At 41.9% G+C, this 12,683-nt stretch overlaps 1 protein-coding gene across 4 annotated transcripts in view; it reads right to left on the bottom strand.

The window, feature by feature from the left end:
* Positions 1–63: 63 nt before the first annotated feature.
* The window catches only part of lrp8 (low density lipoprotein receptor-related protein 8, apolipoprotein e receptor), a 158,365-nt gene continuing 145,745 nt past the window's right edge, over positions 64–12,683 (bottom strand). Inside the window, exons 16-19 of one of the 4 annotated variants that reach the window (XM_044044077.1) lie at positions 10,665–11,051; positions 6,731–6,799; positions 3,780–3,970; positions 64–1,905 (exon numbers count right to left, since the gene is read on the bottom strand). In XM_044044077.1, coding sequence (XP_043900012.1) covers positions 1,867–1,905; positions 3,780–3,970; positions 6,731–6,799; positions 10,665–11,051 — 686 coding nt within the window. In that variant the 3' untranslated portion in view covers positions 64–1,866. Of the gene's footprint in view, positions 1,906–2,982; positions 3,971–6,730; positions 6,800–10,664; positions 11,052–12,683 lie in introns of those variants that run through there. The other 3 variants (XM_044044078.1, XM_044044075.1, XM_044044076.1) reach the window with 3 other exon arrangements.

Genomic DNA, 12,683 nt, shown 5'->3' with positions numbered 1-12,683 from the left:
GGGCACGAAACAAAAGAAAAGAATAAAGATATTTCTCGACTTAGGGTATTTCATAAAAATACTAGCCCTATTCTAGTAATGCAAAGCTAAATGCAAATCGGTGAAGTATTCCATTAACATTAGTCAGATTTCTTATACTAAGAATGGAAGACAAGTGAGGTTTGTAATTAATCATAATAATAATAATAATAATAATAATAATGATAATAATATTATAAGTGTTCTTGACATAATCAAAATGCCCCCAATTGAGACAACAATTGTAAAATGGCCATGATATAGCAGCGTCTGGTAATTCACTACTACAACACATTATGAGCAATTATTGCAATATTCAGCGAGCGGGCGCATTATTACGTCTGGTTCAATGGGCTGGAAGCTTGTCTGTGGTGATTCAGTGGAGAGATCAGTCCTTAATGCCGGTTCACACGTCTCATCTCCACGCAGCTTTCACATCAAATCAAGGCCGGGCTTAATCAGCCTCTGCAAATTTGTCGTCTGTTCGTCCAAAAAGAGCACGGCACTCACACGACTGCGTTCAGCAGTCAGTGACAGCGGGGAAGTGATTTCTTCTAAAATGTGGGCTTTTCTTTCAACACTGACTCATCCAGAAAACACACAGCTAAGTTAATAATAATAAAAAAAGACGTGGCAGTTATCAGGCTCTGAATCACCAAAGCCAGTGGTGTGAATCCACTGAAACCCAGGCTGATATTTTAAAACGCATTCATCGTCTAAAACTAAGGTCAAGTGATAGGAAAATGAAAAGGATGACGATGTTAAAGAGAAAAGTCTATTGGTAAAATGTAAATAGCTTTATACAATGCAGTGTTTTCACCTTTTCCTGTGTGAGGATATATCTTAGGAACCAGCAGATGTTCCCTTCTCCTGTTCATTAATATTTGTTTTTTTAATCGTCTTCATTTATATTACAATTCATATTGTGGCTCAAAAAGGAAAAACGTGCATCGCCATGTGAAACTGACGGTAGCAAACACAAACAAAACAAGTAACTCTGCACAAATGATCAAATTCAAGTTCTGTATCAACTGTATTCGTCGATACCTTGTATCGTGGAAGAGGATTACCCACAATCCTTTGCCTTCTCTGCCCAGATGCTTGTTGCCTCGAGGCACTGTCCTCCACTGGCACAAATCCTCCCATTACTGCGTCCTGCCTCACTCTTTCCACCCCAAATTCACCTCCACATATGGAGACAACACCCATCATTTGTTTGTCCCCTCTCCGCCCTTGGCTACATTTATACCCTCCACAAACAAAGTTATGTTGCGGAGCAGATGTGAAAGACTGTGAGTGTGAAAAAGGACGACATGTGTGTCTTGTCGACGCAGGGAACTGCGGGAAAATAACTCCATTGCACTATCACCATGAGTTCCTGCAGACGTGAACAAATCAGCTCTCACAGACGCCGAGTGCATATTTACAACAGCAAAAACATACAAATAAATAACCAGTCTGAGAAATGAAAGGTAACGCAAGCTGGCTTTTCCCCCCTTGTACAGTGGCCAAACAGCCCTAAATTTACAACGTGCACTGAGACAGTGAAATAAGGTTAGTTCGGATGAAATCATTAAGCAGCATTTCATAAACCACTACTACTAACAAGAGGCAGAGAGACGAGAGGAGAGGAGAGGAGCAGAGGTTACTAGCACTAACAACTAGCACTGAAGGAAGTGAGTAGAGTTGCTAGTCGTGGTAGTGATATTAATCCAGTGGAAGAAGTATGATGTGTACATGTCACCCCTGCTCCTTCTCTTTCTCCTCTGCGTTGCACTGGCCTCACTGCTGCGGTGAGAGGAGGGGCCTGGATGGGGACTGGGGGAGGGCAGGCCTGCATCCCACCCCTCAGGGATAACCATCATCCTCCAGACTGAGAGCCACACGCTGCAAACAGCAGATAAAAACACTGTTACCACAGTAGGCTGTTGAAGGAGGGAGAGGGAAGAAAGGAAGGAAGAAAGAAAGACGACTGGTAGGGAAAACAGAGGAGAAGTAAGGGACAGATTAAAAGCTCGGCAGGACTCAAGGAATGTAGTTTATTTCTCCTCCTCCTCCTCACTTACCCTGACCTTCCTTTTTTTCCCTCTTTCCAATTTACCTCTTTGTCACCACCTCCTTTAATGGCCGTTTCTGTGCTGGGAATGCAGCACGGACGCTTATGATTCCTCTGTCTGAGTTACCACATTGTGACCAAAAGAAAAGGAGAGGAAAGGAAAAGAAAAAGTTCTATTCTTTGTAAAGAAGCAAATAATAGAATAACAGAGACCAGAGTACAGTCCTCTGTTTACTATCAGTGAGGAGCAGTTGTTACTTCAACCTTGAATCTTAATACAACTCCTGTTTGTACCTGTTTAGTGTGTGTGTGTGTGTGTCTCTCTTCTGTGATCATGCCAGTGATACCCAGAATTCTTTGCCTCCTTTCTCCACGGAGCGCCACAAAGAAATCTGTGTTACCATGCCAACCGATCAAAGCGCTCTCTTCTCTCCCATCCCCCTTGTAATTCATTTAGCTGCCCTTCCCTGCTCGCTCAGCCATACCAAAAAACAACAAACTCGCTGGGGTAAATGTCACAAGTGTCCCAATAACATGTGGCCTCGACATTTAAAACACATCGGAGTGCAGCTGCAGCCGGCACTGTCCTGCCAGGTTTCTAGAAGACACTGTATGCAGCCATGTGCGCTTTTTAGAGATGATGTAAATATAAACTTCACATCATGGCAATGTCATGGCTAGAGCTGAAACTACTGAAATTACTCGATTAATCCATTTATCAATCTATTTTGACAATGGATTCATCGGTTTAAAGCTTTTCTTCATTATTAAAACAAGGTTTCTGAGGTTTCAGCTTCTTAAATGTGAATATATTCTTCATTTCTTTGCTCCATCTAATGCATAAATCATTAAAAGTGAATCATTTTGGTACGTGGACAAAACGAGACAGTCGAGAACATCTTCTGACATTTTATGGACCAAACAATCGATAATGAAAATAATTGTTAGCTGCAGCTCTAGTCGTGGCGTTACAGTGCTCTTCTAAAACGAAGTCAGTCCTCCCTGTATGCTTTTCTAGCGTTCCTATAGCATGTTTCTACACTTATAACTTTTGTTCTTCTATAAACAGATGCCGCTGCAGTGGCTTATGTTTATTATACGAGCTCCCACTGGCTCACTAATGCATGGATGGCCATTTGTTATCATTTTAGCAGCAACAAAAACAACAGACAAGCACGCTGCCTTCCATGTGGCACACGTTCTCCTGGCGTCTAGAGACCATACCTCTGTATCAGCTGTTTCTGTAACCAAAAGGTGAGATGTGCCTATGTGCCGAGTTTGTCTCCAAGAAAGAGGACAAATGCTCCCACAACCGCAAAAAAGGAACACAATGTTGAAATAAATGGGATGCCAGGTTGGCGACAAGGACGGGGCGTTGATCAATGTCTGAAGGACTATGGACGATGAAGGTGAATGAGGTGAACAGTGCAGTAGTGAAGAGTGCTTGTATGCTTGTAGGTCTCAGTGATCTCGGTAAATGTGATGCGTGAACATTTTTTTTAAAACAGGCCTACATGTAACAACAAACAGCAGATCCTCCCAAATCTCACATATCCCAAAAAAAAAAACTCCTTCCTTTCTCCCGCAGATCCTCTCATTTGCCGCTGGAGAGCATCGGCGCGCCCGAGTACCAGTGAGAATTGCTGTCTGTGATGCCGCCCCCTAGAGGAAGTGCTATGAACGGCTGACTGTGGCTGCCACTCACTGCAGGGTAGATGTGGCCGATGGAGTCGCTGTGTCGGCCGATGTGGATCTCGTCGTCGTCGTCCTCCGTGGTCTTGCGGTAGACGGGGTTGTCGAAATTCATGCTTTTGGTGTTCTTGCGCCGCCAGTTGCGCCACACCAGGTAACCGCCGGTGCAGAGTAATCCGATGACCACTGTGGCAAGGATAGGGACTGCATGTGTTTAACACACACAACAACAACAACACACGGGCGGGAGCGTTAACACAGCCCAGGGGACACAGAGCGGCGCTTTAAGCACTCTCACACACACACACACACACCGGCCACGCTTTCCTTCATCTGCTGAGGGCTCATTAGTTTCTGACTCTTTTTTAAAAGTCAGATTTAATCAAAGGTAAATCTGTGAACATTTTTAAGGAGAGTACACTCACTAAGAACAGAAAGAAGCAGTCACCAGGAGCACAACATTAAAGTTGTGTTGTTGTAGCACAATTTATTTTTGTAGTCTATCACTGATTACCAGATATTTAAGGTTGTTTTTTTAACTTTCTTTCTTTCTTTTGAGTATGAAATTCAACAACTACAAATCAAATGTAAACTGTATACAGGAAAAGGAAATAATGACTCAAGAAATGCAATATGTAAGGAGATGGAATAAAATATGTAATTGCATGGAGAGCAACTGAAAGATATATACAATAATTATCTTTCTGTTATCCATTTCTGCATAGTTCTTTGATACCCTTACATATTATTATCACTATTAAATGTACACAAAAATGAGGAGTTATTGTATTTGAGGCAGTTTGAATGCACTATCAATATTGTTTTTTGTAAGTATGAAAGAATATCGTGGAATTGCTATAAATATATGCACATGTTAAGTACTGTACATGTAGAGTTCTGTATATTGTGGAATTCTAATGATGAAGAATATATATATATATAAAAAACAGATATCAGTGTTTCACTCACAAGTACTGAATGACTTTCTTCTTCATGCTTGTTTATCATCACAACACTGTGGCAATCGGCATCTTCTCGCAGCACGAGGCAGAACATTTCTTATATTTGGGTACATGTACTATTTTCCTGGGTGAAATGTGCCGTACACTGCATCTACCAGGCGTAGCTATTGTTCAGAACTTCATATACAAAAGGTTGTGGTAGTGAACCACCGTGGAAACCCTGTATCTACCCATTATGATGATTGTTTTGTAAATGAACAGAAACTATGAGCCTCCATACTACTGAACACACACGACATCTAATTGCATTCCCTCTCATTCTCAGTACGGACTCATCAAAAACACACAGACACATGCACAAAGAGCAACAATAAATCCCTGCATGCACTTTCACGCACGTACGGCAAACCCCAACATGCACACACGCACTGAACATCAAGGTTTTGCCTTTAAATCTTCTACCATTCAGTTCCTAAAGCTTGAGATTAGTCGTTTATTAGCATTTTAAATTAGAAATTACTGAAGTGCATTTCAGCATATGATCTTCATGCTACATTTGGGTTTTGAGTTCCACTGCTGGTGTTATTGTATGGGAGTAAAAAATGGACAGGGGAGAAAGAATGAGATAGGCGGTGATGAGATTAGCTCAGTCTCCTTCCATTACCATGTCAGCATGGCTGCCAAGTTGCCCCACAGGACCTGTGCATGTGTGTGTATGGATAGATGGGAGCAATTGAGAGACCATGAGCAAAATGAGTTGTGTGTCAATGAGGATGTGCGTGTAAGCCCCCCCCTTCCTAATTGCACTTTTGTTGGGTAGGCTCTTGAGATCCCTGTAAGAACGGGTTGGAAACCCCAGATCCTCCTTTTTTCTCCGAAATCTCACTTGTTTTATTATTACAAATCCGCTTTTGGATCATTTAGAAAATTCTATGCCAATTAGGGAGCGGCGTAACAGCTTGACTTTAGCTAATAATGATTGTTGGGCCGTGTGTCCCTGGTGGAGCTGTGGGTGGGCGTGGTGCAGAAATCTGGCCCCGGCGGACCTTTAACAATAATTACTGTTCCAAAGCTGCCAAAAAATGCAGAATGGGGCGATTTATGGCTGTGATGAGGGAGCTGGATGGGGGAGGAAGTGGATAGGGCTGACAGTCGCTGTGCTTGATTTAATGAGCTGATATCACAATTTTTTAAAATGAAGAGAGAAGAAAAAAAAAAAATCCCTCATGATGCATGCGTCTAAAATTCAATTCACTTATCATAACTTATTCAATATTAAGGATGAAAGAGAGCTCAATTAACAACATATGGCACTGTAGGGCCGTTTGCACATTCAGCTGATTTCTCTGATAGGTTAGCCATTAAAGAAATACACATTTCTATCGAATTTAATTTAAATCAGCGCTCACATAAGAGATTGACATTACTAAGCTGGTGCAATTGTGAGGAAAATCATTGACTTTGTGAGCCTGAACATTATTAATTCAGCGACTGTGTGTAATGGCATAATATTTTTCCCACTTTAAACTTTAAAATTTCCACTGCCCCAGGGTCAAAAACACAGTTTTATCTCATTAATGTGTCTTTTTCTTTTCCTCCACCTTTCGCTAATGTGTAAAAGATTCTCAGTCTGCTGGGTCAGAGGAGTGAACTTATCGTAGCGTGAGCGAACTGTATGATCAGTCAGGGAGCAGGACATAACTTAGCTGGTCAGACGTGACAGGAAAACATGAATTCTAATTGTTTGTTTGTTAATAATGATAAAAAATGCAAAGGCCTGGTCATCCCTGAATAATGAGGCCTTGAGTGCTGATGGATAGAACCTGACAAAACTATCATTACTACCGTATAGCCGTCAAATATCACTGCTATGACGGACACAGGTCACAAGTACTCACATACAGGTACAACATGCGGGACTTGAGCGACGGGCAGGGACGAAGTAGCAAGGAGGGAGAAGCCGGCAGGCGAAAAGCAACAAATTTAACCAGAAAGTACTCACCAATAGGAATGACTATCCCCAGAACAGCTACCGTGATGTTGTTGCCTATCAGATAGTGATCACTTGAAGCTGGAAAGCATAGGGGAGAGAAAACAAGAAATCAGAAAACTGTGAACAAAGTTTGGTTTCAAAATCATCCCCCACAAAGGAAAAGAATAGAGAAAGCTCGGCATTATGCTATAAAAACATATTTACATAAAACACGGGCGCAGAATACGTCTGATTTCACTTTGGACTGTGGACAAGAGCATGTGCAAATGAAATGCTGATGAATCACATTCATGACTTATATGTGAAGACGAGGGGGGGGGAAAAAAAAGCAATTTCCGAAAAAAACATCACACCATATATTGTTCCACGACAGGATTCAAAAACAAATCTAGATTTAGAAAGAAATGCATTATTGACGTGAGGCTTAAAACAGTCTGGATGTCCTTGTGACCTTGTGTGGAAACATTCTTTTTCTCCGGCTTGTCTTCATATTGTCTCATCATGCAACCCAGGACACATTTGTATTAAAACACCACTTCAACAGGTCAGAGTCGACCTTTGACACTGACCCGGCTCCTACTATCACAAGCATCACCAACAGGTCGCAGTGTGACGCTCAGACGGCCGTGATGAAGTCGAGTGAAGAAGAAGATTAAAAGAACAGATCACAGCACTGGCTGTGCTTAATGACTGGCTCATCCAACGAGGAGAAAGCAAAGGCATATATATTGATAATTAATTGCCTTTTTAATAAAACACACTCGAGGACATAAAGAGGTACAGCGGGCGATGAGACTTCATTATCAGCTGCTGTATTTCTTTATGTTCTGAGTTCACAGAGGCATTTTTATTTTCTTTTAAATGATGTGCAACTTCCATGGATAATTCCATAATAAAATTAAAAAAAGTGAAAATTCAATTTGTTTTTGTCAGTTCTGCATTAAAATGTGAAACATATGTAAAACAATACGATACGAATACAATACTAATGTTACATATTTAGTCGACGAGTGCATTAGCCAACATTATCCGTTAGCCGCTAATGGCCATTAGCCACATTTTTTTTCCAACCCTCTCTAAATCCATAGAAATCCATATTTACATGATGGATGCTGCTTCAACTTCCAGAACAAAACCCCTTGAGTCGCGCTGATAGATTGTCACTGGCAGCAGCAGCGGCGGCGAAGATTAAGATTCCCATGATCCCACGCTGCTTCCTGACATCCAACTAAATGTCTTTTGTTATTGAAATGAAAATGGCATGCGTTTAAACATTGCAATAATAGCTATTGCAAGTCATTTTGTGAGAATCGTAATATCAGATGCACACACTGCTCATCTGCTGCACACCTTTATTAAAACAAGTCCTCCATAGTTAAAGGCCGATAAGAGTTTATGTGCCAGGCTGCAGTAGTGAGATAGTACAGTAGGGGAATGGGCTGCTAAATAACTAACTTTTACCTTGCTTTATTTAATTAACTCAAACTGAAGAGCCTCATTAAGTTCAGATTAACTTAAAACTTGCTTTCGAGCTAAGGGAGAGGACTGTGGATTTTGCCTCTCATCACTTACTGCACATTGGAAGTGCCTTGGGAGAAATCTCACTCTAATTGTGAACTAATCCTTTAACAGCGAGACAGTCTTTTCTTGTCCACTACTGCTTAAAGATTGATGACTGTTACTGGCATCAGCACCAGCTGTTTTTTTGTCTTCTTTTAATCTCCCGGTTCTCGCTTGCTGCACTGTGCCAGCTGCAGCGCCACACATGTGGAACAGCTGATGCCGGCAAACTTGACAGTGTGCACTGAGTTAGAAATTATAACACATGGCCTGTGAGTTTGGAGAAGCGCCTTCCTTGTTCGTGCCCCATTTTCTCAGCCGTGTCTGCTCCACCTCTCATCTGAGCATCTGTGGTGGGGTGAGGAGGCTGACAACTTCAGAGACTAGAGGAAACATGCTCTTGCTTCAAATGAAAAACCCAGGCCACTAAAGTGATGCGACTATCTGGAGCAGGCATTTATTCACAGAAAATCACTTTGTCACTGCTCTGCTCACTGCTTTTCTCCCCTATCCTGTATCTCTTCGTGTATCTCATTGTGTATGCCGTTTCCCCCGAAACAGATTGTCTTTTTTTTAACTGCCATCTCCACCTCTCGAAGGCTGGACTGCCTTGATCCTTTTCCCTCCACGCTCCCTCCTGTTCCTCTATGTTGTCTTTATCGCTTCACACTCTAACCTCTTTATGTAACACTTCATTTTACTCCTTGCTTTGCCTCATTTCCCTGCTCTCCTCTTGTCCCTGCCCCCGACTCTCACACTCATCTAAAACTTTTCATTATCCTTCCCCGATCCTCTCCCTCTGTTTACCTTTTCATCATTAAACCTTGCTTTGCTGGTTTTACAATATAATGAGGAAAAGTCTCTGCTGTAAATGCAATAGTGTAAAACTAGAGTTCAAACACTGCACAGCCACAAGGTAACCGCTACTTTTATTCTCTTTTGGGCAGTAAACTACATCATATTAGCATCAAAACAATCCTGGAGAGCACAGTGCTGCAGTGATGCATTTAGAGGCTGATCTTCGCACGTCTGAGCATCTCTTGTTTAATGTCTCCATGTAGCAAAGGTGAGAAGAAGCAGAAAGCTGCAAATTACAATACAGCATGTGGCGCCCGGCGCTTCGGTTGTGTGCCGCTGTCAAAGATTCTCCTCTGCTTCCAAATGCCATTTACGTCTAAGCATGGCTTTTTGAGCCATTGTTAGTGCCGTTTTATTCAGCTGTTGTCTGTCTGGGCAACAAACTGTAAACTAGTATTATTTCTTGCGCGCCAGTAAAGCTTGGTTGGTGTGAGAACAAAAAAAAATGCTGCCAAGGAGAGAAAGTGAAAGAGAGGAGGAGGAGGAGAGACTAAGAGGGTGAGACCGAGGAGACAAAGAGAGTGAGAGAGGCTGTCAGAAAGTAAGGATGAGTGATGAGAGTTGCAAGGCAAGAATGGAGGGGACTGTCATTTGTTAGCGCTGACAGCTCTGTTACACGCTGCTCATCAGGGACCAACAGCAAGCAGCCCGAGAGATACACTCACGCATGTAGTTGCATGTATATCTTCGTGAAGACGGAAAAAGGTAGAAACCAAATGCAAGCGACAACATTTTGGCGGGTTATTACAACTTTAGCCTTTTTTTTCAGACTGTTAAAGACCTGGTTTTGAGGCCACGTCCAGACGGAAACGGCACGAAGTGTAAATGATCTTCTTCGGCATCGTTTCAGGGGTGCTGTGTGGATGGAGATATTTCCTGAAAAGATGCCGTGTTTACAGGGAACTCTTTGAAAACAGCAAAGAAGAAGAAGTAGATGGTAACTCGAAACACTGCAGTTCATACGACAGAACTGTAAGTTGCACCAAAACACAGAGAAGAAGACGTCGTACACATTACAGATATAATAACAGAGACAGAATGAGCCGAGCCAGGGGAAAGACAGGGAAATAGTCTTTTCAGACTGACTTTAGTTACCTTTCATTGACAGTAGCTGGTAAAACTGTCAAACAACCATCTCCAAACATTGAATGAATGAATGAATGACAGCGCAAGAGAGAGAGAGGCGGGAATATGACGTCATCGTCTCCCTAAAGTAGCGTATTCGCCGTCTACACGTAAACAAAACCCCTTAGGGTAAGATTAAGGGTTAAGTTTAGGTATTTAGTTGTGATGGTTAAAGTTAGGGTAAGGGGCTAGAGTGTCCTCACTCAGACTGACAGTGAAAGAGACAGAAAGAAGGAGAAACTGATAGTATTGGTATTGAAGTATTGGTTTCCAGCTCCATGCTGTGTTAATGGCAGGTGTTATCTGTGGTAATTGCACACACACACACACACACACACACACATCTACTTCACACAAACTCACATTCCCGTGCACCATTCCAGCTCAACACGATCTTTACCTCTGTGGGAGAGGTTGCCATTGCTCTCTCTCTGAATGCTGTTTGGGGCCACTGGGCTGAGCAGAGGCGTGTGGGTGGTGGTCGACGTCTGAATTGTGCTGCTGAGTCTGGTCGCCTCTCTTCCCGTGGCGGCGGAGGTGCGAGTGTGCGGAGTGGTCGTTCTTCTGGGGATCTGAGGAGAGGCCGTTGTCATCGGGCGTCTGGTTGCGGGTCTGACTGTGGTCGCTGCAGAGGTGCCGGTGGTGCTCGTCACAGTGGTGGCGGTGCCGGTGGTAGGGGGAGGTGTGGTGGTGGTGGTGGTTACCGTTGTGGTAGTTGTTGTGCTGGTGGTGGTTGTGGTGGGAGTTGTGGTTGTCGGAGCAGCTGTTGTGGTTGCTCTGGCTCGAACTGCACAAAAGAAAAAGTTACACACAAATGTTGGCAGAGCAAATAAAAACAATGATTTTCACTTCAGTTTCTGCTGATTTATCAATAGACAGCATGAAGAAGGAAATCAGATATATTAATTAAACAGAGTACGACGTGATCCTGCAGTTTAAACAGAGTTTAAACTTTTCAGCTTCCGGGACTCATTTTGTCAGGTCTGAAATTTTTCAATTGCACATAAAAAACAAAAACAATTGCACTGAAAGTCGGTCGTTGTTGGTGTTTCATGACAGTACTTATTATTATTATTATCTTATTTATTCAGATTCCATTTTTTAACAGCTGTTGGCATCTATAATGTTGCAAAACTGCCTCCTTTAAAAGATTGTAACAAATGTGACCAGTGAATTTTGTGTTAAGAGATAACATGGCTCCTCTGGTCCACTGTCACTTTCACCACCATTTTTTCACCTCCAACTCTCCCTCTTATTACTTTAATGTGCATCAATATTACAAAAACCACATATGCAAAGGTCATGCCTTTCTGTTTGTGCTATCAAGGGAATTGCAAACACTATTTCTCAAGGTTTTAATAGATGTTCCAAAATAGCAACATAAAGCAGGATACCAAAGAGACATACAATCACCAACTCTCAGCAGAAATGCCTGTACTACATTAGGAAGGTTTTTATAAATGTGAGTGTAAATGTTCTCTCTCTCACTCTCTTCCCCTCTCTAATTGTTCACTTAATCACCATGTTCTCTCTCCTCAGATCCACTCACTGAACAGTGGCCTAAATATAATCGTCTGCCGCACTCGTTTTCTGTGTCAGCACCTCCCTTTAACTCACCTGCTCAAACATCAAGTGCAAAACAGAGAGGATGCATTGAGGATAAACACTTAACTGATGTAGCGACTGTAGCGAGGCAGGCGTACAGGCAGAGCGGTGAAATAGGTCAGAGAAATAATGAACATGGGCTGGGAACACAGATAAGCTCAGGGAATCCCTGACCCACTTCACAAAATTGTGTTACTGTCAGCACAGGTATCAAACGCACCAAAGGAATCGACTTTTGGGTCCATTATAATCAATGGAAAAAGGATTGTGGGATATAACTCACACTGTTCACAGCTGATACTGGTGAGAATGTGATTTGTACAAAACCTATAGTAAAAAGGCGGCTTTGTTATGGTTTGAGACAAATATTATGAACAATATAATGACAGATTTATTCAACAAAATACTTGTTATTTACAACTTTTACTGTACATGTTTAATGTTCTAAAAGGATTCAGTGCACAAGTCTGGGATTATTACTCAAACGGGAATCTCAATATTTGATAAAACAAAATGTAGTGCTGAAATTCCCCTTATAAAGTACAGAAGAGTATTAGGACCACATTTAAAAAAAATAAATAAAATGGCATGAATAATGAGAATAAATCAGAGATTAAAGTCGGAATTAAAAAAATCACTTTTTGTGAAATTTGGTGGAATTCCATTTTAAAATCTCAGAATTCTGACTTTTTCCCACAGAATTCTGACTTTTATTCTCACAATTCTGACTTTTTCCCACAGAATTCTGACTTTTATTCTCAGAATTCTGACTTTTATTCTCAGAATTCTGACTTTTTCCCACAGAATTCTGACT

This window comes from Solea senegalensis, linkage group LG14 (genome assembly GCF_019176455.1).
Source record: "Solea senegalensis isolate Sse05_10M linkage group LG14, IFAPA_SoseM_1, whole genome shotgun sequence".
Taxonomy (NCBI): domain Eukaryota; kingdom Metazoa; phylum Chordata; class Actinopteri; order Pleuronectiformes; family Soleidae; genus Solea; species Solea senegalensis.
This window is presented reverse-complemented; position numbering and strand designations above follow the sequence as displayed.